Source organism: Eumetopias jubatus, unplaced genomic scaffold (genome assembly GCF_037043125.1).
Source record: "Eumetopias jubatus isolate StellerSeaLion01/CBP00866 unplaced genomic scaffold, mEumJub1_p1.0 scaffold_10, whole genome shotgun sequence".
NCBI classification, from domain to species: Eukaryota; Metazoa; Chordata; class Mammalia; order Carnivora; family Otariidae; genus Eumetopias; species Eumetopias jubatus.
Genome location: NW_028274816.1, coordinates 104,677,770 through 104,703,875, shown reverse-complemented (window position 1 = coordinate 104,703,875; position 26,106 = coordinate 104,677,770). Strand labels below are relative to the sequence as shown.

Below are 26,106 nucleotides of genomic sequence, written 5' to 3'. Positions count from 1 at the left end.
GATGTGCCACTCGGCGCCTCCCCCGCCGGGCCCGGGCTGTGCGGCGGCCGGGCGGCCCTGGTAGCTGGGCGCGCGGCGCGGAGGGGGCGAGCCCGGCGCGCGGGTCTTATTGTTGGGGGGGGGGGCCCGTCGGGGCATGAGGGCGAGAGCACGGCGGGGGGGGCGGCCAGACAGAGCGAGCGAGGAGGAGGAGGAGGAGGACGCCGAGGAGGAGGAAGGAGAAGGCAAAGAAAAGAAGCGGCGGCGGCGGAGGAGGAGGAGGAGGGAGCGAGGAGGCGCGCGGCCCCCCGCTCCCTCCCTCCCCCCCTGACCCCCGACCCCCGCCGGCCGGCCCCCCGCCCCAGCCCCGGAGGGAGCTCATGGGAGTATGAAGGAGATGGTAGGAGGCTGCTGCGTATGTTCGGACGAGAGGGGCTGGGCCGAGAACCCGCTGGTCTACTGTGATGGGCACGCGTGCAGCGTGGCTGTCCACCAAGGTACGGGGGTGGCCCGCTGGGGGCGGCGGGACCCCGGGGGCGGCGCGCGCGGGGAGCCCCGGGGCCGCGCCCTCCGGAGACCTCCCGGGGCCCGGGCGCCCCTCCCCCACCCTACCTGAAGGGAAGGGAGGCGTCGGGGGGCTCCCCCCGCCCGGTCCTGGAGGACCGGGTCAGGCATTGTTTTCTTGCCTATTGTTCCAGTCCCGCGCCCCCCACCCCAAGTTGAGGGAGTTTGGGGACAGACTAGGGGGCAGTGAGTGCACTCTCCGCGCCCCACACCGCCAGTGTCGGGGCTGCTGGGGGAATGTTTACCTGCGAGGTGTCCCCTCCCGCCCGGTTATTTTGGTCCCGGCTCCCGGAGGGAGAGGTCAAGGGGGGGTCATCCCCCCCTCCCGCTTCCGGATACTGGGAGGAGCGGAATTGGGAAGGGAGGAGAAGGGTCCCAGGGGAGAGAGACTCCTAAAATCCTCCGGGAAGAGCTGTGGATAGGAGAGAGGTTGTGCAGGGGGCCGGGAATTGAGAAGAGGGAGGTTTGGAGTTTCCCCCAACAGCACATGGTTCGGGAGTTAACTCCTTGAGGAGTCTTGCCGAGGGCGCAGGCTGGCATCTCCCGCCTGTCTGGCACAGTCAGCTAACCCCCCCCCCCTTCCTGGGACAACGCTTAATGCTGTCTCTGTCCGGGCTTCCCGCCGCTCTCCTATTGGTTACCTGCACTGCACCTGCCCTTGGCCTTGACTTTTGACCTGTACCTATTATAATTAGAGGCTTAAGATAAGGTCCCTGGACCCCCTACTTCCCCACCTCTTCCCTTACTGGCCCTTTAAGAAATGCTCCCCCCATAGCAACAAAACGTGTTTGACTATCGTAAATGTTGTCCCTCTGGTTTTCTCTATTCTTGATGATGAAGACTGTTCCCAGGAAGGAGTTGGGAAACTGATCCAGAAAGAGCATGGGGTGGCGGTGGGGGTCTTTTAGAAGTTTAAAGTCAAGGACTCAGACTTCTCATCCCTGTTTGGAGTGTTTGGTTGTGTGGTTGAAGGCTGGCCATGTGCTGTTAGGCATTCCTTGTGATCCTGCTGTCTAGTGAGTGACTCTAGACAGGGGAGCAGCCCCACCTCCTTTAGAGTCACCCCCTTCCCCCAGTTGCTCTGAGAAAAGCCACTGCCGACAGATTTACTTGGTGATTCTTCTCCCCTACCCCCAGCTTGCTATGGCATCGTCCAGGTGCCAACGGGACCCTGGTTCTGCCGGAAATGTGAATCTCAGGAGCGAGCAGCCAGGGTGGTGAGTTTGAGACTCCCTCCCCGCTTCTGTACACCTGAGCATCTCCTCCCAGTTAAACTAGGGGAATCAGCCTCAGGCTGAGGCTAGGGCGGGACTGTCACACAGGACTTCCTGTTTCCTGCACATCTCTCACCAACCCATCTCTCCCTCAGCTTATCCTTTACTCTGCCCCACCCCCAGCCAGCACTGGGCCTTTTATTTTTGTTAGTTTTTTTGAACTTTTTATTATGGAAAGTTTCCAACATGTATAGAAGTAGAGGGAATACTATAATGAACTTCATGTCCCCATCGCTCATCTCCGGCAATTACCACTCATAGCCAACCCGGTTTCTTCCATACCCCTGCCTATCCCCCATAGACCGCTCATTTCATCCTGGGGCCCTGTGAATGTGTTCAGGAAGGGCCCAGCTTAGCAGATACCCCCACCCCCTTTTGGGAAGCCCCCCAAAATCCCTGTGCCCCTTGCATTGGCAGAGGTGTGAGCTGTGCCCACACAAAGACGGGGCATTGAAGAGGACTGATAATGGAGGTGAGGGGGGCCCTGAGCCCCAGAGCTCATCGGTCAAGGTCAGCAAGGCCCCCTGAGCAGGGTCTGGGAAGGCAGGAGTGGACTATTTTGGGGTGGCCAGGGTGGGGCTGGAGATTGGGTTTTCCTTCCCTTGCTGGCAATGGAATCTGATGGGAAGGCTGTGGAGGGGGGACCGTGTGCAGCTTGGGGTGGTGAGGGGCCAGGGTCTCAGGCTGTCCCCCCACCGCCCCAGGCTGGGCCCACGTGGTGTGCGCCCTCTACATCCCGGAGGTACAGTTCGCCAACGTGCTCACCATGGAACCCATCGTGCTGCAGTACGTGCCTCATGACCGCTTCAACAAGGTCAGTGGGCCCTGTCCGGCCCCGTACCAGCCAGCTGTCCTGGGGTCCCTCCAGCTCTCTCTCCATCCAGTGTAATCTGATTCTGTCCAGCCAAAGGGGGACTTAGGAGGTGGGTAGGCGCCTTCCCCTGCCAGGCACCTGCCTGTTGTGCTCTGGAACTCCTGGAGACGAGTAGGCTCCGTGGCAGTAGTAACGCTGGGTCGTGGACCTGAGCAAGCGCGTCACTTATTCATTCACTGAACACATTGTACAGGATGCCTACTATGTACCAGACTTGGGCCGAAGTACCAGGCGCACGGGGTCACTTATCAAAACAGATGTGTTCTCTGCCCCCATGGAACGCAAGCTTTTGTGTGGGAAGACTGTAAATATCAATAAACAGGCAAATAAAATAAATTCAGTTTGTGGTCAGTGCTGTGAAGAAAAGAAACAAGGTACAAAAATAAAGACTACCTCGTAGGGGGTCTGACGTTAGATAAAGTGGTCAAGGAAAAAGACATGTGGGCTGAGGCCAGCCTTGAGGAGGGTGGGGTTCCGGATCCAGGCAGAAGGAACAGCATGAGCAAAGGCCCAGGGGTGGGAATAAGCTGACTTTAAGCAAGGCAGACATAGTCCCTGGCCTTACAGGGCTCACCCTCCAAGCACTGCTGTCCAATACAGTAGCTACCAGCTACATGCAGCTATGTAAATTAAAATGAAATACGATTTAAAGTCCCAATTCCTCGGTCGCACTAGCCACATTTCAGGCGTTCAGTAGCCTGCGTGCTTTATGGCTTACCGTATTGGACAGCGCGGTATGGAAAATTCCCATCATCGCAGAAACTTCGATTGGATAGCGCTGGCCTAGGATCCCGGGGAGACGATAGAGCTGAGAAGGCCAAGGGATCCCTCGGGTAGAAGGGAGGAGGGGATGATTGTACCGTGTCCTGCAGACATGCTACATCTGTGAGGAGCAGGGCCGGGAGAGCAAGGCGGCCTCAGGAGCCTGCATGACCTGTAACCGCCACGGATGTCGGCAAGCTTTCCATGTCACCTGGTGAGACCCCTGCCTGTGCCACTCCCCCCCCCCCCAGGGTTCTCTGGAGTCCCTGGGCAGCTGGCCCAGCCCCCTTCGAGGCTTGCCACAGCCCACTGTCTTTTTGGTGGCGATAGCAATGACGGTGGGAAGAAGGTGGCCGGTCTGGTCTGCGGCCACACGCTTCTCAGGCTACCCTGTTTCACTTAGCGCCCAAATGGCAGGCCTGCTGTGTGAGGAAGAAGTGCTGGAGGTGGACAACGTCAAGTACTGTGGCTATTGCAAATACCACTTCAGCAAAATGGTGAGTCTTGTCCGCCGGGTGGTGAGTGGGTCAGTCAGTCCTGCTTTAAGGAGGGTATGGGCTCCAGGCCAGGCTGGAGCCAGGTGCTGGGAGGATGGAGATGGAGGGAGCCCAGGCCCTGCTGTGAGGAGCTGTGCCACTGGATAAGGAAGGGGTTGAGGTACAGCCCGTGGGAGGTGAATGAGGGCTGAGCCAGGTGGTCCGTCCCAGAAGACAGCTCAGACCCTGCCTGTCAGAGTCTGGGAGGCTTTGAGGAAGAGGCAGCATTTAAGCGCAAGTAGAAGCAATAAGAGCTGACATTTGTGGGGGTGACTTGCTTTGGCCTCTGTGCAAAGCTCTTTACATGTGTCATCTTATGTGGTCCTCCCCACATCCCTAAGAACTGGGTGTACAGTATTCTCCATGTTACAGATTAGTAAACCAAGACCCACCAAGGTCGTGTAACTTATCCCACAGCTGGTGTGCGGGATTTGGAACACAGAGTTTGATCGGAAAGCTCCTTGGGGACCTGCCAAGCAGAGACAGAAAGAAATGAGTCCTGGGTGGCGTGACTGGCATGGGCCAAGTCCTGAGGTGATAAAGAGAACTGGGGGACAGAACAGGGTGCTTGGGGAGAGTGAGGCAGGAGATGACCACAACGCCCAGGCAGGGCCAGAGCAGGGCTGGCCTCTGCCCTGGGCTTCTGGGGCCCAAGAAGAGGCTGGAGGAGGGCTTCTATTCCATGGTTGTGGAGAGACCTGCATGCTCCAGAAACTCTGGAGGTGTCCTGAAGAGGGAGGCTGCAGCCTGACTGGGAATTCAGCTTGGACCTTAACCCCCACCCCCGCGCCCCGGGGCCACAGGCTTGTAAGCAGGAGGGTAACATGATCAGATTTATTTTTTAGGAAGATTACCCTGGCAGCCACTGTGAGGCTGGATCCCAAGGGCTGAGGCTGGAGGCTGGGAGACAGCTGCGAGAAGGGGGGCTGGCGGGATAAGGCTGGACTCTAGAACTGTTTCTAGGTAGACAGGCCTACATGTGCAGGTGGCTGAGAAGGAGGATTTGAGGGTGGGACAGAGGACCCAGGCTCTTAGTGCTTGGGCACCTGGGCCTGCTATGAACAGGGGGGTGCAGTGGGCTTCTGTAGGGTTGGCCTATGTCCTGTTCTGCCCTGGATAGTTCCAGTTTGTGCCTGTCACCCTGGTGTAATTAATAGTTCCCCCTTTTGTTTTCAAAAGTGTCCTGGTTTGGATCATAAATTATATGGTCACCTTGGTTTCAGGGTTTGATGACAACTTAGGACAAGGTAGGGAGCTCCGTGGGGCTAACAGGAGGGGCCACATGGGGGTATTCAGGTGTGGTGGCTGTTGCCCCTCCCCCCCCCCAGCAGGGTGGTGGTAGCAGCCCCAAGGAGAGAAGGCTGGACTGGAATCCTCAGGTGCCCACCAGTATAGGGTGGGGCAAGGTGTGAGGGGGACCGAGAAGGGGAGAGTCTTGTGTTTGGAAAGGTAGGAGCGGTACCCACCACTGGGGAGCAACTGGGTTGGACGGGGCTTGAAATTAGTCCTTGGGTTTGGCAATTGAGAGGTAGTGGGTGACCTTAGAGGGGACACCTTCAAGTCTGGGACAGGTGAAGCTGTCAGGCAGGGGGCAGTCCTCAGCTGTAAAGGGAAGGAGGGGGCAGCCGCTGGCTGGATGGAGAGGCAGAACAAGGATCATTTGGGTTTTTGCTGTTGTGCATATTTACTTCCCTCTTCTTAAGGGCATCAGGTCCTTTGGGACAGAAGGACCCACTGTGGGTTTGATGGAGGGGGAGGGCCAGGATCAAGAGAGGGAAGGGCTGATGGCTGGAGCGAAGTATCTGGAAGGGGGCATGGGGCGGAGTGCAGGGGAGCAGGGACTGCCCAGGAGGGCCCCCATGCAGTCTCTACCCCAGCAAAGAGGTGGAACTGGGCTGTGGCTCAGGCTGCCTGAGATGGGCCAAGAGGCACCATGGAAAGATGTGGGCAGAAAATAAGAGACTCGGGCCCTTGTTCTACCTCCAGTGGTTCCTTGCTAGGGCCAAGACGCCTCTAGCTCTTCTGGGCCTCAGTTGCTGAATCTGTGCGTTGGATAAGCCAACTGGGGAAGCTCTAGGATTTGAGACTAGAGAATGCCTTCTGCTGAGCAAAGCATCATTGAAGACACAAGGTCCTTTTAGTGACAAGCAGGGTGGGAGGGACTGGCCCCCCGGATCGTTTGACTTCCAGGAATCTTGTCCTAACCTAGTGAAAGGAGGGTTTGGCAATTCCTCTCTCTTCTTTCCCCAGAAGACATCCCGGCATAGCAGCGGGGGAGGTGGAGGGGCCGGAGGAGGAAGTGGCACAGGGGGAGGTGGCAGTGGCTTTATCACTGGCCGGAGAAGCCGGTCAGCCTCTCCATCCACCCAGCAGGAGAAGCACCCTTCTCACCATGAAAGGGGCCAGAAGAAGGTAAATGTCTTCTCCCTTTTCTTCTCCTGCCCACACCCACAAACACATAACTCTTTCTTTTTTTTTTTTTTTTTTTAATATTTTACTTATTTATTTGACAGAAAGATTGAGAGAGAGCACAAGCGGGGGGAGGGGGAAAGGGAGGAGAAGCGGCTCATGACTTGAGCCGAAGGCAGACACTCAGCCGACTGAGCCCCCCAGGCGCCCCAACACATAACTCAGGAAACCACCACAAGGTGCCCCTGAGGCCTTGGGGCCTGCCCCCGTCCTTCCCATGAGGCCACTAAAGGCCAGGAGGGGACTGAGGAAGTGACACACGAGGGTCAGGGAGGGTAAGGTGAGGGCCCGGCTTCCCTGGAGCTCTGTGTGATTCCTCCACACCCTCCTCGTGACATGACAGTGTCTCCAAAGCCCTCAACACACGGCCCTGCATGTTCGCAGACACCTTCACAGTCTAGCCATGGGGCAGCCCCCTTGTCTCTGTCCCCTCGTGCTGTACATCCCAGGGTGCCTGGTTCCTATCCCAGCTGCATGCACAGCTCCAGGCCCCAGGTGGACACCCTCGCAGGTGCGGGCTCCTGTGTGTGGTACTCTGTGTCCCTGATGTGCTAATGGGACAGGCTATTTTTAGCAAGCAGTGAGGAGGAGGGGGAGGGGCCTTTGGCTCCCAGGGCAACCTGCCTGAGCCATTCTTGTCCAGCTTAAGTCTCCCAGTCTCTCCATAGGGGGAGATGATGCCCATAAAGCCCATCCCTGAGAGGGGACTATTCCCCCCATGCACATGGCATGTGTATCCTCAACCAGACTGTCCCCCCACAACCCAGATCTGGTCACTTCTGCCTCCCTAGAGTCGAAAGGACAAAGAACGCCTTAAACAGAAGCACAAGAAGCGGCCTGAGTCACCCCCCAGCATCCTCACCCCGCCTGTGGTCCCCACTGCTGACAAGGTACTGCTGCCCACACGCAGGGGAGCGGCCGAGGTAGGGGAGGGAGACAAGTTGCAAGGGGTAGGAGTGAGCCAGGGACTCTGGGCAGCCCCCAGCAGCTTCAGGTTACTGTGCCTCTGTTCCCCACCCCACCCCTCTCCACTCCCCCCTTCTACCCTATGCTCCTCAGCCCCACCAGTCACTGACCAACCAGGAGGGTCGGGGTGGGGTGGGGGTGCTGCCCTGCCTGCTGGCTGCCAGATGTTTACATCTGCCTCTGTCCAGACAGAGCGCGTCAGCACTGGGCTCTTGTCTGCGGGTTCAGTACTCAGGCTGGTTCTTCATGTTCTGGGGCCCATTTCCCCAGAGATAGGCAGAGAGGACCCATTCGCTCTCACCCCTCCCCCACGTCAGGACACTGCCCAGAGCCTGTCTCCCAACCAAAATCCCATGGTGGCATGGGCAGGCCTACGGACAGCACCCCGAAACCCCCACTCATCCCACCCTTCCCAGGCTTGGTATGTCGGGCCTGTCTCCAGAAATGGGCAACATCTGGAGGAACAGCCAGCAGGCCCTCCTAGGGGCTACAGAGTCTCTAATCCAAGCCAGAGCGCCCCTTCCTTCCCCCCACCGCCCACCCCCCACACCGAAGGAGCACCGGGGCCTGGAGAAACTGCTTCTTCCTGTCGCCGTTACTACCCCACTCACCTCCACCCACCTTAGGACGTTGGCAGAGCTCTGGGCATCTTAGCAGGAGGCTCGGGTATCGGGTTTCCAGGGTGATGTTGTGGCAACTGTCCCAGTAACCCTCTCCCCGCCTGCTTCCCAGGGTTCACCTGGAAAAGCTTGTCATTCATGCCCTCTGACCTTTCCCTGGGGCCTGCAGGCAGGTGGAAATAGGGCCAGAGATGTGGGAATTCCCAGGGGCCAGGTATCCTCTGGACATGTAGGAGACTTCTGCCCATCCCCCTCCACCCACCCCAGCATTTCAGCTACCCCTCCCCCTTGCCCCTCTCCTCCCTTGCTCTCAGAACCACATCTGGCTCCCTTCAGAACTCCAGCTGTTAAAAAGAACAAAGAGGAAGACAGAGACCAGGACTCCGCCCGGGGAAGGGCAGCACAGGGTGGCTGTCGTCCCCTGATCCGTCCTTCCTCTAGCATTTGTTCCGTCCCTGAATACCTGGTCTCCATCAGGAGGAAAAGCACCATCCCTGGCAGTAATACGAAGCCCTAACTCACTCACGCATCACATGCCAGGGTCCCTTCTCGAACAGGAGGATGGAAGGGGTCTGTGGGGATTAGCTCATTTAATCCTCAAAATAATCCAATGATTTTGGTATTTTTATTAACCCAGTCTAACAAATGAAGAAGCCGAGGCATAGAGAGGTTAAGTAATTTACCTTAAAAGCACAAAGCTAGTAAGTGGGGGAGTGGAGATTTGAACACAGGCAGTCTGGCTTGTCAAGGCCCATACTTTTGCACGGGCCACTGTCTGTGTCTGCGGTATATTCAGAGCGGCTACCGGCGTCTGCCATTGTTGGCCCCACGCGTTGTATCTGGCTCTCTGTTCCTTGTGCCAGTTCCAAAGAGGCCTCGTTGGCCCTGTCAGGACTCTGAAGCTCAGCAAGGTTGAGAGGCCGCACAACATAACACAGCAGTAGATGGCAGAGCCCACCAGGCCCACAGCCTGCCCTGCCTGACCCCAGAGCCCATGCTGCCCTCCGGGGCGTGCTGGAGGCCTCCGATGTGGGGACTGGATATTCCAGTGCAGTGTGGCAACTGTTGACAAGGCTGATGTGAGGACACGGTGCCCTAGAACTAAGGACAGAGTGACTGGGTCCACCCCAGGGATCTAGGTGGCCTCATGGACTTCCAAGCTGGATTTGGAAGGATGAGAAGTTTCCCAGGAAGAGTAAGGAGAGGCTGTGCTGGCAGAGGCTTGGCACTACAAGCTCAGGTTGTCTAGGAAGGGCCCAGGGCGGCCCGGGGAGGGGGTGTCTGCCAGGTGGAAGGGTGGTGACTGGCGGGCTCAAGGATGGGGCCTGGGCAGTGCTCCCTCTGCCCTGCGCACGTCACGGCCAGCACAAGTCCAGCCTTCTGGGACCCACTAAGCATTTCTTCAGTGGATGACTGAACCGATGGGCACATCTGGACAGGCTCAGGGACTGTTGTCACTCTCCTCTGCCTCAGGCAAAGGACAGACAGACTCCCCTCTCCTCACACCCACCTCCCTGATCTGGGCTTCCCGCCCACAAGTCCTTCCCGAAGCCAACCTGGACTCTCCCCCTAGCGCCTGGGGCCCTGTGTCCCTGTGTCGTCCTGTCACACTGCCAGGTCCGGGTGAGCCCAGGGAACTGGCCTTGAGCCTTGCCCTCTCCTCCTTCCCTCAGGTCCCCTCCTCAGCTTCATCCTCCTCGCACCATGAGGCCAGCACTCAGGAGACCTCTGAGAGCAGCAGGGACTCGAAGGGGAAAAAGTCTTCCAGCCATAGCCTGAGTCACAAGGGGAAGAAACTGAGCAGTGGGAAAGGTGTGAGCAGTTTCACCTCCGCCTCCTCCTCCTCCTCCTCCTCCTCCTCCTCTTCCTCCTCCTCTGGGGGGCCCTTCCAGCCTGCAGGTGAGTGTGGGCTTCCTGGAGGAAGCTGGGGGCGGGACAGCCTTCGGCCCAGAGCTTCTCTAGCCAGGGCCTCTGCGCACTGCTTTGCGTCTCATTTGCTTCTTAAATTGGTTAAAGATGGGGGCTCCCCACCAAGTGACTCCTCTCCGGACCCTCCCCTCAACCCCTCCTTCTCAGGCCCCCCCCACACACCCCCCCCACTGCCGGGACAGTATTCATTATCCCCCGCACCTGGGCCATGAGGTGCCATTTTTAAAGTACCAACACTAATGATATCTTCTATAATCTCTCTAGTCCAGTGAGGTCAGCTGGGCAGGAGTTCTCTCTCCCCTTTATGGCACATGGGAAAGCTGGGGTGGGGGACACTCATCCCAAGACACAGAGACAGAAGCAGAGCTGGGACAGGAACCCAGGCTTCCCCCCCACCACCAGAGCTCTCTCCAGCTAGTGCAGTTGGGTGGGGGGGTGGGATCTGGGGCCCAGCTGTAATTCTGTTTTCCCTCTGTGCAGTCTCGTCCCTGCAGAGCTCCCCTGACTTCTCGGCATTCCCCAAGCTGGAGCAGCCAGAGGAGGACAAGTACTCCAAGCCTGCAGCCCCTACCCCCTCAGCCCCTCCCTCTCCCTCAGCCCCCGAGCCCCCCAAAGCTGACCTCTTTGAGCAGAAGGTGGTCTTCTCTGGCTTCGGGCCCATCATGCGCTTCTCCACCACCACCTCCAGCTCAGGCCGGGCCAGGGCCCCATCCCCTGGAGACTACAAGTCTCCTCACGTCTCGGGGTCCGGGGCCTCAGCAGGCACCCACAAGCGAATGCCCACACTGAGTGCCGCCCCTGTGCCTACGGAGGAGACCCCTGAGACAGGCCTGAAGGAGAAGAAGCACAAAGCTAGCAAGAGGAGCCGACATGGACCAGGTCGTCCCAAGGGCAGCCGGAACAAGGAGGGGGCTGGGGGCCCAGCTGCTCCCTCCCTGCCCAGTGCCCAGCTGGCTGGCTTTACTGCCACTGCTGCCTCGCCCTTCTCCGGAGGGTCCCTGGTCAGCTCTGGCCTGGGTGGTCTGGCCTCCCGCACCTTTGGGCCTTCAGGGAGCCTTCCCAGCCTGAGCCTGGAGTCCCCCCTGCTAGGGGCAGGTTAGTGACCCTTGGGCATCTCAGGGCCCAGCCAGTCTAGTGAGGGAACAGAGGCATAGGCATACAGTCAGAGGGAAATGGGATAGATGCTCCAAGGGACGGAGATAAAGGATGGAAGAGCCAGTCAGCTCTAAGACACTCCCCCGTTCCTGTCTTCTGCAGGGTCGTGGTGGGAGAGATTGGAGTAGACTGCCAGTAGGACTTACCTATTAGAAAAGCCTGGAATCCCCCTGGCCTGGGCAGGGCAGTCTAATAAGCAGGCATGTCAAGCAGATGTCACATAGGCAAGAAGTGACAGCTTTGCAGCAAGAGGGTTAGACTGATGTGATACTCCCCAGATCCTGGGGAGTATTATCCCTGGGGAGGGGCTGCCCCAGACACCTGACTGAGGAGGGGCCTGGGGTCTGGGGTGGGGTGGGGGGAGTGGTGACCCGAAGCTTCCCTCTGTGTCCTTCTTGTGCCTGTAGGCATCTACACCAGTAATAAGGACCCCATCTCCCATGGTGGCAATGGTGGAATGCTGCGGGCTGTCTGCAGCACCCCCCTCTCCTCCAGCCTGCTGGGGCCCCCAGGGACCTCGGCCCTGCCCCGCCTCAGCCGCTCCCCATTCACCAGCACCCTCCCCTCCTCCTCTGCTTCTATCTCCACCACTCAGGTGAGGCCTTACCCCTGGGCTCCTTCATCCCTGGGCAGGTGGGGGACAGACAGGCTGCCTGGGACACCAGCTCTCCATGGGAGAGATGGAGAGATTGGGCTTGGTCGCCACCAGAATGTCTCCCTCTCTGGTCTTCTCCTCCCCAGCACACCTGATCCCCTCCCCCTCTACACACACAGTTGTGCCCTAGATCCAAGAATAACCACCAGGCTGGACTCTACCTCCTTTCCCTCAGGTGTTTTCTCTGGCTGGCTCTACCTTTAGCCTCCCTTCTACCCACATCTTTGGAACCCCCATGGGTGCCGTTAACCCCCTCCTCACCCAAGCCGAGAGCAGCCACACAGGTATGTGTCTCTGACCCCATTCCCTGTTCTTCCCAAAGACCTGAGGGGCACCCATCACCTGCATGTCACCCCAGACAGATGGGAGGACTTTCCGGCTGCCCCCTCCCTCTGGCCATTGCCCGCCCTGGAAAAAAAAAAAAAAAATTCACACACAACAAACCAGGGTACACTTTCACGTTAACAAAACAAAACAAAACCGTGGAGAGACGGGACAGGACCGGCAGAATTACTGCTGCTCACAGAAGAAAAAGGCTTAATGGTTTGCTCAAAGCAGTTGAAGTAGAGAAAGGCAGAGCCAGAGCTCACATTCTGGCCCTGACTCCAATCCCAGTTCCCTGCCGGCCTCTTAGTCCTCGGGATGGGACCTTTCGAATCCGCCAGCTGGGCAACCTGCGCTCCGGGTATTTCGGAGTTAAGGGGGAGGATCACAAGCGCCCCTCCCCCTCCCTGGAGAGTCAACCCAGCCCCAGAGAGCTGATTGGTGCAGAGACACCACCTGGCCGGTTAGGGGGCGGGGCTCACCTCCCGGCCGCCAGTTCAGGTAAACCTTCTTAAAGGGGCCGAATCCGATTCCAGAATTAATGATCTGACAGCGCAGGGTGACTACCTTTTCCAAAATTCAAATTGGAATTCCGTGGCCCAGGAAAAGATTTTGCAGTCTAACTTAGGAGTTTATGAATATGGGAAGTCGCACAAGACTAATTATAATAGCTGCAGTTATTAAGGGCTTGCTGCAGGACAGCTGACACTTCACATTTATTACCTTGTTTTTAATCCTCCTAACAGTCATTTTAGTGAGATTAGTTTCAAGCCCAAGGTCACATAGCAAGTATCAGGTCCAAGTTCAACTGAGGACTGTCCAGACCCTGAATTTCTATAACCCTGAATCCACCAGGAAAGAAATTGAGAGGTGGTTCTGAAAGAAGCCAGGCAGCGGCCGCCTTTCTGCCTAGAGAAAGGGAAAGAGACCAGATCCCATGGCTGTGCCTCCCGAGGGGCCAGGTTTCCAAGCCCGGGCTCCCAGCGCCTTACGAGCTAGAACTGCCAGTCTGGGGTTGGGGGAGATCCTGGGGGAAAGGGGTCTGCGGTAAAGTCCCAGATCCCGCACCCACTTCCCAGGCGGGGACCGTGAGGCCGACGGCACCCTTTCCCCGCTGATCCCTGCTCCCCTTCTCCTTCCAAGAGCCAGACCTGGAGGACTGCAGCTTCCGGTGTCGGGGGACCTCCCCCCAGGAGAGTCTGTCTTCCATGTGAGGGAGGGGGCGGCGGCTTGGGGGAGGGGCTGGGAGCGGGGCTGGGGGGACACTAGAGGGAGGAGGGGATGGACAGACGGGCGCCAGGAGAGGGTGGGGTCCAAGAGGGAACGACTGGAACCCCTGAGGGGGGAGGAGGGAGACAGGAGTAGGGACGTGAGGTAAGCCTGAGCCCGGTTTTCTCTTCCGACCCCAGGTCCCCCATCAGCAGCCTCCCCGCACTCTTTGACCAGACAGCGTCTGCACCCTGCGGGGGTGGCCAGTTAGACCCAGCGGCCCCCGGAACGACTAACATGGAGCAGCTGTTGGAGAAGCAGGGCGACGGCGAGGCCGGTGTCAACAGTGAGGAGGGGTGGGGCCGGGCTGGGAGACCTGCCCTAGGACCCCCAGACTCGGTCACCTTTCTCTCCGAGTTCCCCAAACTTCTTTAAGGTTCCGCCCCTTGGCCCCGCCCCAGCCTTAACTCTTGGCTACCCCGAGCCTTACATCTAACCTTTGCTAGGCCCGGCTGCTGGACACGCCACCTGTGCGCCAAGCCTTCGGCCTCCGCGGCCTTCTGGCCCTTACGTTACTAGGCTCCAACTTCCACCTTCCACCGGCCTCTAACGCTCCCAGTCAGGGCCTCGACCCCCAGCCTCAGGCCCCGCCCCCAGGCCTCACACCTCTGGCTGCCCCCGGGTCCCGCCTCTCCGAGCTCACCTGAGTCTCTTGCTATTGCTAGCAGGCGCCTTCTCTTTTAGGTCTGAGTCTGATTTCCTCCGCCAGGCCCCGCCCTCCAGGCCCCGCCTCCGGTTCTCTCGCCCCGCCCCCCGCCCTCGCCCCGCCTCTCCAGGCCTGCAGGGCTCAGGCGCTCTCACCCTCTCTCTGCAGTCGTGGAGATGCTGAAGGCACTGCACGCGCTGCAGAAGGAAAACCAGCGGCTTCAGGAACAGATCCTGAGCCTGACGGCCAAGAAGGAGCGGCTGCAGATTCTCAATGTGCAGCTTTCTGTGCCCTTCCCCGCCCTGCCTGCCGCCCTGCCTGCTGCCAACGGCCCAGTCCCTGGGCCCTATGGCCTGCCTCCCCAAGGTAAGGGGATTCCCACCGAGTCAGGGAGTGGGAGCCTCTGCCGGGCAGTCGGACGATCTGGCCCCGACTCCAGCCCTTGACCTTCTAACCTGATCCCCTCCCTCAGCTGGCAGCAGCGATTCCTTAAGCACCAGCAAGAGCCCCCCGGGGAAGAACAGTCTTGGCCTGGACAACTCTCTGTCCACGTCTTCCGAGGTGGGCGCTGCAGGGGGGAGGCAAGGGGTGGGCAGGAGGGGAAGCACCAGGGCTTTCCGGTCTCGTCTCCACCCTGCAGCCATTGGAGGCTGGGCAGTGAAGTGATTGGCTGAGCAATTGGTTGACCGATCCATTCCTTCCTTCATTAAATAATAATTATAGGTGCCTACTTAATACTAGGCACTGGCCAAGCAATCAATGAGCAAAACGGTCACAGCCCCGCTCCTGAGGATAGACTAGCGATCCAAGAAAATAACCATTACAAACCAGGAAAAGTGCGAAAATGGAAATATTTTAAGGGCTGTGAGGCAGAATCAGGGTAGGATTCTTCTGGAGTTAGGAGGTGGTTAGGGAAGGCCTCTTTGAGAAGTATTTGGGAGAGGTTTATTACAGCAACTGGCACCCAGTAATCCCCCTGTGATCGGCGGTGTTGGGGGGAGCAGTCTATCCTTAGGTTGTGGTTACTATTGAAATCAAACAAACGGGGTGGTGTATACTTGAGCAACAATAATCGTAGCCCTAAACGAGTATTGATTGCACACTTGCCCTCTGAAATCATGTCCTGTGCTGAGATTTTCAAAGCATTGGTTTGTTTAGTCTTCCAATAACCTTATGGAACAGTACTACTATTTCCCTCATGTTATGAGTGAGGAAACTGAGACAGAGAACCCAGTGAACTGTGGACACAGAATTTGAACCTGAGCCTTTCCCCTCCAGCTGCTCTTCTTCTGCCTGCAGAGTTACTTAGCCTGCTTAAGAATCAATGGCTTCACCCGTATGTGGGAATAAAGAGATAGTTTGGGGCAAGCAGTGAACCCTGGGTCTAGTTCACTAGATGGCCACCACCAACGTCACTGTTCATGATTAACAAGGAGTGCGAGGGGTGCTGGGCCCCCAGGAAGTGATCTGTAAACGCAATTTGTGAAGACTATTTGGATTCTTAGCTTTTATCCCTGGGTCTGGCTTCTTCCTCCTGGGTGGCTCTGCCTGGGTGAGGTGGGGTGACTGTGCTCTGTGAGAATGCTGGTGGGTGCTGGGCCGGGGGCCAGAAAGGTCACGCTGGCCCCCCGCCCCTCTGACCCCTCCCTTCCCCCTCCCTCCCCAGGACCCACACTCAGGCTGCCCCAGCCGCAGCAGCTCGTCGCTGTCCTTCCACAGCACGCCCCCACCGCTGCCCCTGCTCCAGCAGAGCCCCGCTACTCTGCCCCTGGCCCTGCCCGGGGCCCCTGCCCCGCTCCCGCCCCAGCCACAGAACGGGCTGGGCCGGGCACCGGGGGCAGCAGGGCTGGGGGCCATGCCCATGGCTGAGGGGCTGTTGGGAGGGCTGGCGGGCAGCGGGGCCCTGCCCCTCAATGGGCTCCTGGGGGGGTTGAATGGGGCTGCCGCCCCCAACCCTGCGGGCTTGAGCCAGGCTGGCGGGGCCCCCACGCTGCAGCTGCCAGGTTGTCTTAACAGGTGAGGGAGAGCTCAGCCTGGGGAAGGGAACGGGGAGGCTGGCTCTGGGAGGGACTCCCCCCAACACCCACAGCCCCCCAAAAGGAAGAATGTTCTTCCAGTCTTACAGGGCATAAAATCTAGTCACCTCTTGGCCCCAGATACTCCCTAGATGTTAGATGTGGGTGCCCTCTGGATGTGCTCTCCAGGGACAAAAGCATCGGTTTCTGTCTTGCACCCCCAGGCTTCATTTCCCTTCCGGGAAAGTTCTTCCATCGAACTTGTCTCCCTCCCAGTGGTCTCTGAGCTTGCTCTGTTTCTCTGTAGTCCTCTAAAACCGCACATCCCTGCCTTTCTCCACCTGGGCCTGAGGGAGTCTGGGAGCTTGGAGGGGCCGGGGTGGGGGAGGAGTGTCTCCCTGCCCCTTCCCACGGTCTGTGTTTGTCTCCTGCCTCAGCCTATCCGAGCAGCAGAGGCATGTCCTGCAGCAGCAAGAACAGCAACTGCAGCAGCTCCAGCAGCTCCTGGCCTCCCCGCAGCTGAGCCCGGTAATGCCCTCTCTTCCCAGGCAGCTGCAGCCCCGTGGGGAGGGCCCATGTCGGGGGCTGGGCAGGCACAGAACGGAGCGAGGGCCGCCCCACACTGGACCCTGCGGGGCAGAGGGGATAAGGTTGCTCTCAGGCCCTGGGCATTGCTGAAGGGGTGCTCATATCCTAGAGGGTGGTGAGCCCCCAGTTACTGAGCATTTCCAATCCCAGCCCCAAGGATCTTCAAGGGGAGCTGCAGGGTCTGCGGCTGAGCAGGTGGGCACCCTCTCAACCAGAGCAGCCCCTTTGGGTTCTGCGAAGGTTTCCTTTGGAGAAAAGGAGTTCTGCCTTTTAAAAAGGAGGGAATTGAAAAAACAAAACAATCATTTTCCTAGAAAGAAACACAAGAAACCAATTCAACTGGTTACCTATAGGGGCCAGATGGGAACAGGGGTAGGAGCAGGATTTCTTAAGGTAAACCTTGATATTGTTTTGGTGTTTGGAACACTGACAATGCCTTGTCTGTTCAAAGCAAAAATAAATGAATCTTAAAAGAAACAAAACAAAACAAAAAGAGGGGGAGTTGAATACTATTGACCTAGCCTAGTTCTTTCTCAACTTGGGGTCATACCACCCCTGGGGGCATTTGTGGTTGTCATAGCGACTGAGGAAGTGATACAGCGAGGGGGTGGGGTCAGGGCTGCCAGACATCCTCCAGCTCTGGGCCAGGGGTACCCCGGGGAGGGGTGCCCCAGGTCGACACTCAGGGCCCCAACCGCTTTCTTATCCAGATGGGGAGACTGAGGCCCCGAGTGGGGAGTTCGAGACAGGACCTTGACCGTTCCCCAGGTCTCCTTCCTCATGGCTCCAGTGAGATGGGATGGTGCCCCGGGCCAAGCAGGGCAAGCTGGCTCCGGGGACCACTGGCCCCTGAGCCGTCTGACCCCCTTGCAGGAACACCAGACTGTCGTCTACCAGATGATCCAGCAGATCCAGCAGAAGCGGGAGCTGCAGCGGCTGCAGATGGCCGGGGGCTCCCAGCTGCCCATGGCCAGCCTGCTGGCAGGAAGCTCCACCCCGCTGCTGTCTGCGGGCACCCCGGGCCTGCTGCCCGCTGCATCTGCCCCCGCCCTGCTGCCCGCCGGAGCCCTGGTGGCTCCCTCACTCGGCAACAACCCGAGTCTCATGGCTGCGGCGGCGGCGGCCGCGGCAGTGGCCGCGGCAGGCGGTCCTCCAGTCCTCACGGCCCAGACCAACCCCTTCCTCAGCCTGGCGGGGGCGGACGGCAGTGGCCCCAAAGGAGGGGTGAGTAGGGGGGCCCCGGGCCGGCCTGTCCGCCCTCACCTTCTCCGGGATGGGCAGAGGTGGAGCATGAGAAGGGGGACGGAAGTGACCCCTAGGTCAGCAAAGCGCCCTGCTCCAGGCCCCAGGGCCTCTGCTGGCTCCGCCAGAGACAGACTCCGAGCGTGGGCTTATAGCAAAAGGACCAGTTAGAAAATGGGGTTCTTCTGAGAAGACCATTTAGGAAAGTCCGTTTCCTCTCTGAGTGGACCAGTTAGAAAAAGAGAATGCTCTGGGTGGGCCCTCCGGAGAAAGGCCCTCCCTCCTTCCTCTGAGGGCATACTGTCAGAGCCCAGGGTGCTGGCCTTGCTTAGCTGGGTGCCCTAGTGCAGGGCACCTTGCCCTCCACCCCCACCCCCACCCAAACACTCGCCTTAGCCCAAGAGCCCAGGGCAGGGGCTTCAGCCGGGCTCCCTTACTCCGTCCTACAGCAGTGGTCTTACCCCAGGCCCCTGTTCACAACTGGGTGTTAGAACCAGATACCTCCTAAACCCCCAGCCTCCCTTCCTCTCTTTCCAGACCGCTGACAAAGGAACCTCAGCCAACCAGGAAAAAGGCTAAATCCACTCAGCCCCTTCTGACCCCCAGATGGAGGGGGCAGATCTTGGCCTGAGGGGCCCTACCTAGCCTGGAGCAGGCACCTGCACCCAGACACTGGAGAGCCCCAGCCCAGATCATGTGCTGAGGCCCAGGGAGTGTGGGGTGCTCCTGGTGCCGAGGACTGAGCCGGAGAGAGATGCCCCTTCCATTGGCCCTCTCCCTCCACACTGACCCCTTTGTGAGGGGCTCAGAGGGAGGATAGGCTTCAAGCCCACCTAGGAGCCCCCACTCTCAGCAATGTTTTGAGGTCCTCCAAGAGCCACGTGGGCCATGGTATAAGTGGGGGGTTGGTTGGACCCCCCACATAAAATGGATCAGCACTTGAGTGGGGAGAGGTGGGGGGACAGGCCCTGGGCCTGCCCGTGCGCGGAAATCTCTTACAAAAGAAGGGGTGGCCCTGCTTTACCTGCAGTTTCTTCCCAACTTGGGCAGATGGCAGAAGAGATCCCTTGGACTGTGTCTCCCTGGTCCCCTGCCCCTGCCCCCTAATGAGGGTTACAAGCTGAGCTTGTAAAAGCCCACAGATGAGGGAGCTGAGGAAGGGGCAAGACGGCACCAAACTAAGCCCACGCCTCCCCACCTCTCGGGAGCCCCCCGCCACCCGTGACGGTGATGGGATGGGGGAGGGCAGGGGGGGCGAGGCCCAACCCTCTTGGTGCCCTGCCCCTTGTTTGCACTATTGGATTTAGGAGTGCGGAGGGTGGGAAGATGGAGCTGCCTGACTCAGAGAGCGTGTGTGCCTGTGTGTGTGTGCATCTGTGTGTGTGTGTGTGTGTGTGTGTGTCTGTCTGTCTGTCTGTCTGTCTGTCTGTCTCCCCCTGGACCTGGGGCAGCCGAGGGCAGGGATAGGAGCAGTGCTCAGATGAGGCAGCACCAGAAGGGGGCTCCCAGCTTTTGTTTGCACCCTCCCCACCTCACCAACTTTGGTCCCTTTCTGGGGCATGAATGGTTAACAAAAACCAGAACAGTACTCCAATATTGGAGAGTAACTGGGGGCTGGGGGCTTTGAATCAGGGTAATGTCCTGCCTTCCCTCCCCCAGACCCCCACATGGTCTCACTGCCCCCTTGGAGCCCCCCTTCCCCCACTGACAGTTGGTCCTGCTTCCCTGGCCCAGGGGGAGCCCCAGGGATCTGGGGGATGGGGCAAAGAGGGGGAGTAAAGTGCCACTTCCTTTGGTGAAAACCTCCCTCCCAGAATTAGCCAGCTTGCTTCCCCCCCTGCACCCCACCCCCACCAACCAGGGGAGCCTTCAGCTCAAGCTGACCTGACAACTGTCCCTTCACCCACCAGCTATTTCCCCGGGGTGTAGGGGGCAATTCTCACCTTAAAGAGCCCCCACCTGCCCAGAGCCTTTGGTGACAAAGGCTGAGGGGCCGGTAGGGCAGCCAGGAGCGGGGCGAGGGTGAAGCCTGTATCTCTGTTTCAGTTGCACTGGGGTTGGAGCCGGGAGAAGGCGTTTCCAGCTTTCCCTGATGCTCGTGTCTCGTCAGTCTTTGCATGTGTGGATTTTTTGTGTGTGTTTCTGTTTGGGTTTTTGTTATTGTTGGTTTTTTTTTAAATAAAGAAAAGAAGATGTGTATATTTTTGGCAACGACAGAAACGTAGTGCAGATATATTTTTGCCTGTGCTGCTCAACTGGTTTTTTTCTGATACTGAAAATAATATTAATATTCCTGTTGATAAGACTTTGTAAGATGTTAGGGAGCTGATAAAGGAGGGGGTGGGTGGGAATCCTTCAGAGGCAATTTCTTAGGCACTTGCAAGGGCTTGGGGGTGGGGGGAAGGCAGTTGTGATGACCTCAGAAATACTTTTTATTAATGCTAAATATCAATTAGAAAGAAATGATAGGACTCAGCATTTTGTTCATCTTCATCTATTAAGCTCTCTAATTCCCTGCCCCCAAACCACTGAAAAGAAAAATAACCTTTAGAGGTTCTTAGAAGAGTTGCTCATTCACACTCACACCCTTGCCCAAGGCCGGCCCACTAGGAGCCCAAGTCAACTTCTGTTCTGGATAGTGAGGGAAGCCAAAACCTCTCTGAGCCCGCTGTGGCAGAGTGAGAGGTCCCTAGGATTTAGTGCACTGGAACCAAGACCTCCCCGCTCCCTCCCAGCACCCATGAGCCTGGGGTTCTCATCTCCAAGAGCCTATGTTTTTCCAGCTTTCCCCAGGCTGGGGTGCAGCCGTAGGTAGGTTAGGTTGGAAGAAGGGACCCAGGCTGAATATGGATTGCTGCTGTCCCTCAATTTGGGGCAGGGGGGTATGAGAGAGGTCGTGCATTTCCTTCTTCAGAGGGAGCTTTATAATAGGAAAGTTCTGGAGATCTTCAGGATCCCAATGCAGGGGGAATGGCTTTAGTGACCTCACCCTCCTTTTCCAGCCTCTGTCCCTTTTTCTAGGACGAATTTGGATGGGGAGTGGGAAAAGACACAGATTTGTAGATCTCTCTGCCTAGCAGAGAGAAAGGATGTGGTTTGCAGGGCGGAAATGGAGTCTGAAAATGCATGAGAGGAGCTTCGTGTATGATCACACTCAGCGTGGAGGTGTGAGGGGGTGTGCATGCTGAACCCCTGTCCGGCTTTGAGGTCACGACTGGTGCATGAGTGTCAGAGTTGGAAGGGACCTATCTTTAGGGGTGGTTGGAGCCAGTTCCTTGCTTCACGGGTGATAGCTCCAAGCCTAGGAGGGGCAGGGGCTTGGGGCAGAGCCAGGACCAGCCCTCAGGACCCTGGCCTCCTGGTCCTGGGCTCTCTCGCCCCCCACTGCACCACCTCCATGTGGCTGGCTGTCTGTCCCTGTGTGTGAGTGCTGGGCTGGGCCCTGGGGTGGGAGGGTATCTGTGTAGCACTGATTGTCTTAGCTCAGAGCTGATGGATCCTCTCCATAGACAATGACACTTTAAAGATTGCTTTTTTTTTTTTTTTTAAGTTTTTCCTATTTGTGTGTGTCTTTCCCCTCAGGCTCCTGGGTCTACCGCTGCCTTCTGGTGCCCTAACCTTGAGGCTGAGAGCGCCCCACCCATTCCTGTTACTGAGTTCTAGGGAAGGGCTCCAGGGAAGGGCCTAGACAAATGAGGGGAGCCAGAGCCAGGGGCCAGCTCTGAGAAAGGGGGACCTCATGCTTCCCTTTCCTTGAACTGGAAATGCAGACAACTGTTCAAAGGCACGGGCTCCCCTTGCCAACCTCCAGCATCTTCCTTGGTGTGTGGTGGGCCCAAGTTAGGAGTAGGCGGCTTGCTCCCAATTCTCCTTAACTCAATGGGCAGAGGTGCCCAGACGGATTAAGGTCACTTCAGTGGGGAATCTGGAGGAAGTGGGGCGCAACACCCTGGCTCCTTCCAGTCACATCAATCCGGATTCAAAGTGTGTCCAGCTCCCGACCACTTTGACTTGATCTACTGAAAAGTTGGGGACTGGGGGGGTGCCTTCATTGCCCTTTGTTCATTTCCTCCAGCCCAACTTGGGACTCAGGTGGCAGGACTGGAGACCCAAACCCTGACTCCCAGCCCCGTTTTCCCCCTGTCCATCCCAGCCTGTCTCAATGTAGCAGACCCTTCCTAGGGGAGCAGGGAGGGGAAGCCAGAGTTGCAAACCCAGGGGCTCCTTTTACATTCTTTCTAGAACCTCCTTTATAGCCTCAGCCCAAAAGGCAATGCCCCCCTCCTCTCACTTCCAAGCCTGGAATTGTGCATAACCCGGATCTTGTATCTTTGTATAACGGATGTTATTTGTACGAAGGGCAGTTCATAAACAGCACTTGTTCTTTTAATAAAAGAATGTTTTACAAAAAAAAAAAAATCCAAAGACCCCTGCTTTGTCTGGCTTTACTGAAGGGAAGGGGAGGGCAGTGCCAACGGTGGGAGCCTTGGGAGGGGATGAGGGGAGGGGTGGTCTGTTACACTTCTTTAAGCACTTAGAATAGTAGTTCACAGACCAGTACGCGCAAGACAACCAGGTTCCGGCTGAAAACTCAGATACCTGTGCCCACCCACAAGGCGGTAATGCGTACGCCCGGGCCAGGCGGGAATCTGTTGCAAAAGCAAGCTCCCTGGGGCCTGAGCGGGAGCCGCACGGCGCTCCCCGAGACGCGGCCTTAGCCTCCGCCTGAGCCGCGGGCTCCCGGGAGGTCCCCGCCCACACCGGGAGGCGCGGGCCGCGAGCGCCGAGGCGATGCTCCCGGAGCGGACGCCCCCTCCGCACCCCTCCCCCCGGGGTGGGGGGCCGAGGAGGCTGCGGGGGGCGGGGGCCGGCCGGGCTTCCGGCGGCGGCGCGGGGAGGGGGGGGGAGGCACCCCGGACGGCGCAGGCCCCGGGCCCCGGGCCCCGTCCGCGCGGAGCCCCGCGGCGTCTTCCGGGCCGGCCGGTTGGGCGGGGGCGGGACGTGACCCGGGCGCGGGGCGGAGCCGGCGCAGCGCAGCGGCGGGGACCGGCGTGGGCGGCGGCATGGGCGGCGGCGTGGGGGCGCCCCTGCGGCCTGCGGCCTGGGTGAGCACCCCGACCCCGCGCCGCCGGCCGCCTGCCCCCCCCCCCCCCGCCCCGTCCCCGCCGCCTCCCTGCTGAGCGTCCCCAGCTCCCACTTCGCCTGGTGCCTTGCAGCCCTCCCTGAGCGCCGGGCGGGTGCAGCCAGCAGCCCCCAGCACCTCCACTTCCTGTCTTGTGACCCCTTTTTCTTACCGTCTTGTTTCTCCTACGCCCTGCATCCCTGGCGTCTCGTCCCTTCCAGATGACTTCCCTCTGGCAACCCGCTTTCCACTGACTTTCTTTCCCCCCACCCTGCTTCCAAACCACCGTCTAGTCATGCCTGAGTACCTTTCAGAAGCTGAACCAGAGGCGGGACATCTCCTCCTGGCTGGTGAGTACCCCATTTCCCCTTCCCTTCCCCTTCCCAAGTCCCCCAGGCCCAGAGACGCCAAAGGTAGAAACCAGAGAACCAACCAGAGGGGGTCAGCCCTACTTCCCAGACTCCAGTGTCAGGAGGCCCCTGCCTGTAGTCCCCTTCATGATGGCTCGGGGGGGAGGTGGGGTGACCAGAGTGCCCAGGGCAGGGACCCAGGCTTCTCCGCTGGGAAGAGCAGTGCCTGATAAACACAGCGCCAGGGGCGGGTGACCCCACTTAGGCTGGCAGGATCCTGGCCCTCCCCTTCCTGGCCCCCAGGTGGGAGTCCAGGTTTGAAAGGGAGGCCACTGGGCGCAGAAACCAGAGTGCCTGCGTGGGCTTGAAATCTCTTCCCTGTCTGAAGCTCAGGGTCCTTATGGTGTCCTTGTGGGGTGGCACCCTGCCTCCTGCAGAGGAAGATTGCCATAAGCCAGGGCCACTGGGAATCTGGACAAGGCCACAGGCAGGAAAGTGCTTCCAGGGCATGGGCTGACCCCAAGCCCTTCGTCTCCCCATGCCACAGATCCGATGGTTCCCTAAAGCCCCAGCCAAGTCCGTGGTGGCCCTGAAAACGCCCATCAGGGTGAAGTTGGTAGCCGGGAAAACCTACAGATGGTGTGTGTGTGGCCGCAGCAAGAAGCAGGTGAGAGCCCCCTGCCCCACGTCTCATTAACATAGGACACCCCTGGTTGGGAGAGTAGGTCTCTCCTGGGAGCTCCTGCCCGAGACCCTCCTCTTTCCCCACACATACCTGAAGGACAACAGAGGGAGGTTGGGGTGAAGAACACCCACAGCCCTGAGCTCCCTGTTCTCTGTATCCACCCTTTGAGAGGAGGCCAGGGAGAAAGAAACTCAGTCTCACGGCCAGGCCGCTGGAGCCCAGGGTCGTGCCCCCCGCTTCCGGTGCGCCCTCCTTGGACCCTCGGCCTGGAGTCCCTGCTCTAAGCACCCAGGGGCCCGGTGTCTCTCTCCCCTCTTCTCTCCCTCCTTCCAGGAAGCACCTGAGCCAGAGGTTCCCAGGCCTTGGACCCCAACACTGGGACGACCGCGGGCGCTCGTGCTGCCAAGCGCCCCTCTCCCCTGTCTCCTGCAGCCCCTCCCTCTCTCGGCTGAGGCTGGTTCCCTGGTTCCCTGCCGCTACCTGCTCCCACCTCCCTCTCCCTTCCGCCCCAGGAGCCTTCCTTCCAGCAGGAACCTGACCCGTATGCCCAGCCTCCTAGGCCTCTTTCCTTCCTGAGCTGGGCTCTGAACTGTGTGCCTCGAAGCCATGTTGACAGCCCAGGTCCCAAGTCCTGCTTTGCCATGGCCTCGGCTGGGCGCAGTGCGGCCCGAGGGCGCGGCAGCACCAGGGGAGTGTCCTCCGCCGTGGGGCCTAGCGCCTGCGGGCCGGCCCTCTGCCTTCCTGCCTTCTGCCCTCTGGGGCAGGTTGCTGGGTTCTATTTGCGGACTTCTCTCCTCTCTCCTCCCACCCTACCCTGACCTCAAGGGCAAGAGGCCCTGGCTCCAGCTCTGCCGCTAACTAGCAAGTCAAGGCCAGTTTCCATGACCCAGTCTCTGCTGGAACAGCTTCCAGGGAGGATGGGGAACCTTCTCCTGCACCAGACAGCCGGTTTACCCTTCCACCCTGCCACATCCACTTCCCGTAACATGCCCACTTGTTTCCCCGGAGCCAGACAAAATGGATACCCCAGTCGCAAAGCATTGTGAGGCATGTAGGTTCTCTCCCACGCAGAGAAGTTTTTACCCTGAGAAAATGTGGAAGGAAATGAATTTATGAGCCAGTGGAGACTCAGAGACATTAAGAAAGAACAAAACAAAAAAACTATCAGTGTAAACATTGCTGATACCAAAAGTCCCACTTCACCTTGAAAATTCTGCCCCCGTATCCCGGTCTTCTGGGGCCCAAAGAGACAAATATTGTAAAGCCTCCTACTGAAGTGGGCAAAGTGCCTAAGAACCACTATTTATTCCATTTCCTTGGCACGGCTTTCCTCTCACCCCTCAGATAGAGGTCAGCGACGGCACCCCGGCGGTCAACTCAGGAGCCTGAGCCCTAGACACAGCGTGCCCGTGCCCTTCCTTCCAGACCTGCCCCACCCCAGCACGTGGGGTTGGGTCTCTAACGTCTCTCTTTCCCTCACCAGCCCTTCTGTGACGGCTCCCACTTCTTCCAACGCACTGGCCTGTCCCCACTCAAGTTCAAGGCCCAGGAGACCCGCACAGTGGCCCTCTGCACCTGCAAGGCCACCCAGAAGGCCCCGTACTGTGACGGCACCCACCGGAGTGAGCGGGTGCAGAAGGCAGAAGTGGGCTCCCCACTCTGAGGGGCTGGCTGCCGTCTAGCCCCAGGCCTCTGGCAGACACCCCATTTGTGGGGAAGGAAACGGGAGTGCTGAGCCCAAGAAGGGACCACCCAGGGACCCCAGTCCTCAGTGCTGGCTTGTGAAGGGCTTGCTCCCAATACCTGAGGTCTCTCGGGCAGCCAGGGAACACACCCCTGGCTCATCACCTGCTGGTGAAGGTGGTATTAAACACCGTGCCCACCCAGTGCGGTGCTCTTGTGGTCATTGGTGGGGGGCACACGGCCTACCCCCGCTCAGGGTCCTAACCTGGGATGGGGCATCTGACCCGCCGCAGGGAGGGGGCAGTTCACGTTCATTCCATATGGGGCCTCCCAAGACAGGCCAAGCCCAGAGATATGAGGCGGCAGCGGCCAAAGGCCTCGCCCACCCATCCCCTGTCC

General features: G+C 58.9%; 1 protein-coding gene across 7 annotated transcripts; it reads left to right on the top strand.

The window, feature by feature from the left end:
• The first annotated feature begins 326 nt into the window (after nt 1–326).
• MLLT6 (MLLT6, PHD finger containing) lies at nt 327–25,910 on the top strand. Of its 7 annotated transcripts, XM_088028291.1 has the most exons (22): nt 327–476; nt 1,681–1,760; nt 2,235–2,289; nt 2,522–2,631; nt 3,564–3,667; nt 3,857–3,950; nt 6,240–6,401; nt 7,250–7,348; nt 9,718–9,943; nt 10,454–11,068; nt 11,536–11,723; nt 11,959–12,067; nt 13,251–13,317; nt 13,517–13,662; nt 14,191–14,388; nt 14,495–14,583; nt 15,689–16,038; nt 16,475–16,565; nt 17,499–17,849; nt 23,283–23,339; nt 23,887–24,006; nt 25,508–25,910. In XM_088028291.1, exons 1-22 carry the CDS (start codon nt 368–370, stop codon nt 25,685–25,687), a joined length of 3,600 nt encoding a protein of 1,199 aa, XP_087884417.1. In that variant the 5' UTR covers nt 327–367; the 3' UTR covers nt 25,688–25,910. The 7 variants fall into 7 exon arrangements, with proteins under 7 accessions (XP_087884417.1, XP_027945608.1, XP_027945611.1 ...); XM_028089807.2 differs by lacking the exons at nt 23,283–23,339; nt 23,887–24,006; nt 25,508–25,910 and adding exons at nt 4,407–4,523; nt 18,405–22,292 and having other exon boundaries at nt 6,363–6,401; XM_028089810.2 differs by lacking the exons at nt 23,283–23,339; nt 23,887–24,006; nt 25,508–25,910 and adding an exon at nt 18,405–22,292 and having other exon boundaries at nt 6,363–6,401.
• The last annotated feature ends 196 nt before the right edge of the window (nt 25,911–26,106 follow it).

Excerpts from the sequence above, each read along its gene's own strand:
- MLLT6 (XM_088028291.1), top strand. The coding sequence starts at position 368 with ATGAAGGAGATGGTAGGAGGCTGCTGCGTATGTTCGGACGAGAGGGGC. Across the intron at positions 3,668-3,856 it reads CAAGCTTTCCATGTCACCTG|CGCCCAAATGGCAGGCCTGC; the intron begins GTGAGACCCCTG and ends TGTTTCACTTAG. Across the intron at positions 12,068-13,250 it reads AGCCGAGAGCAGCCACACAG|AGCCAGACCTGGAGGACTGC; the intron begins GTATGTGTCTCT and ends TCTCCTTCCAAG.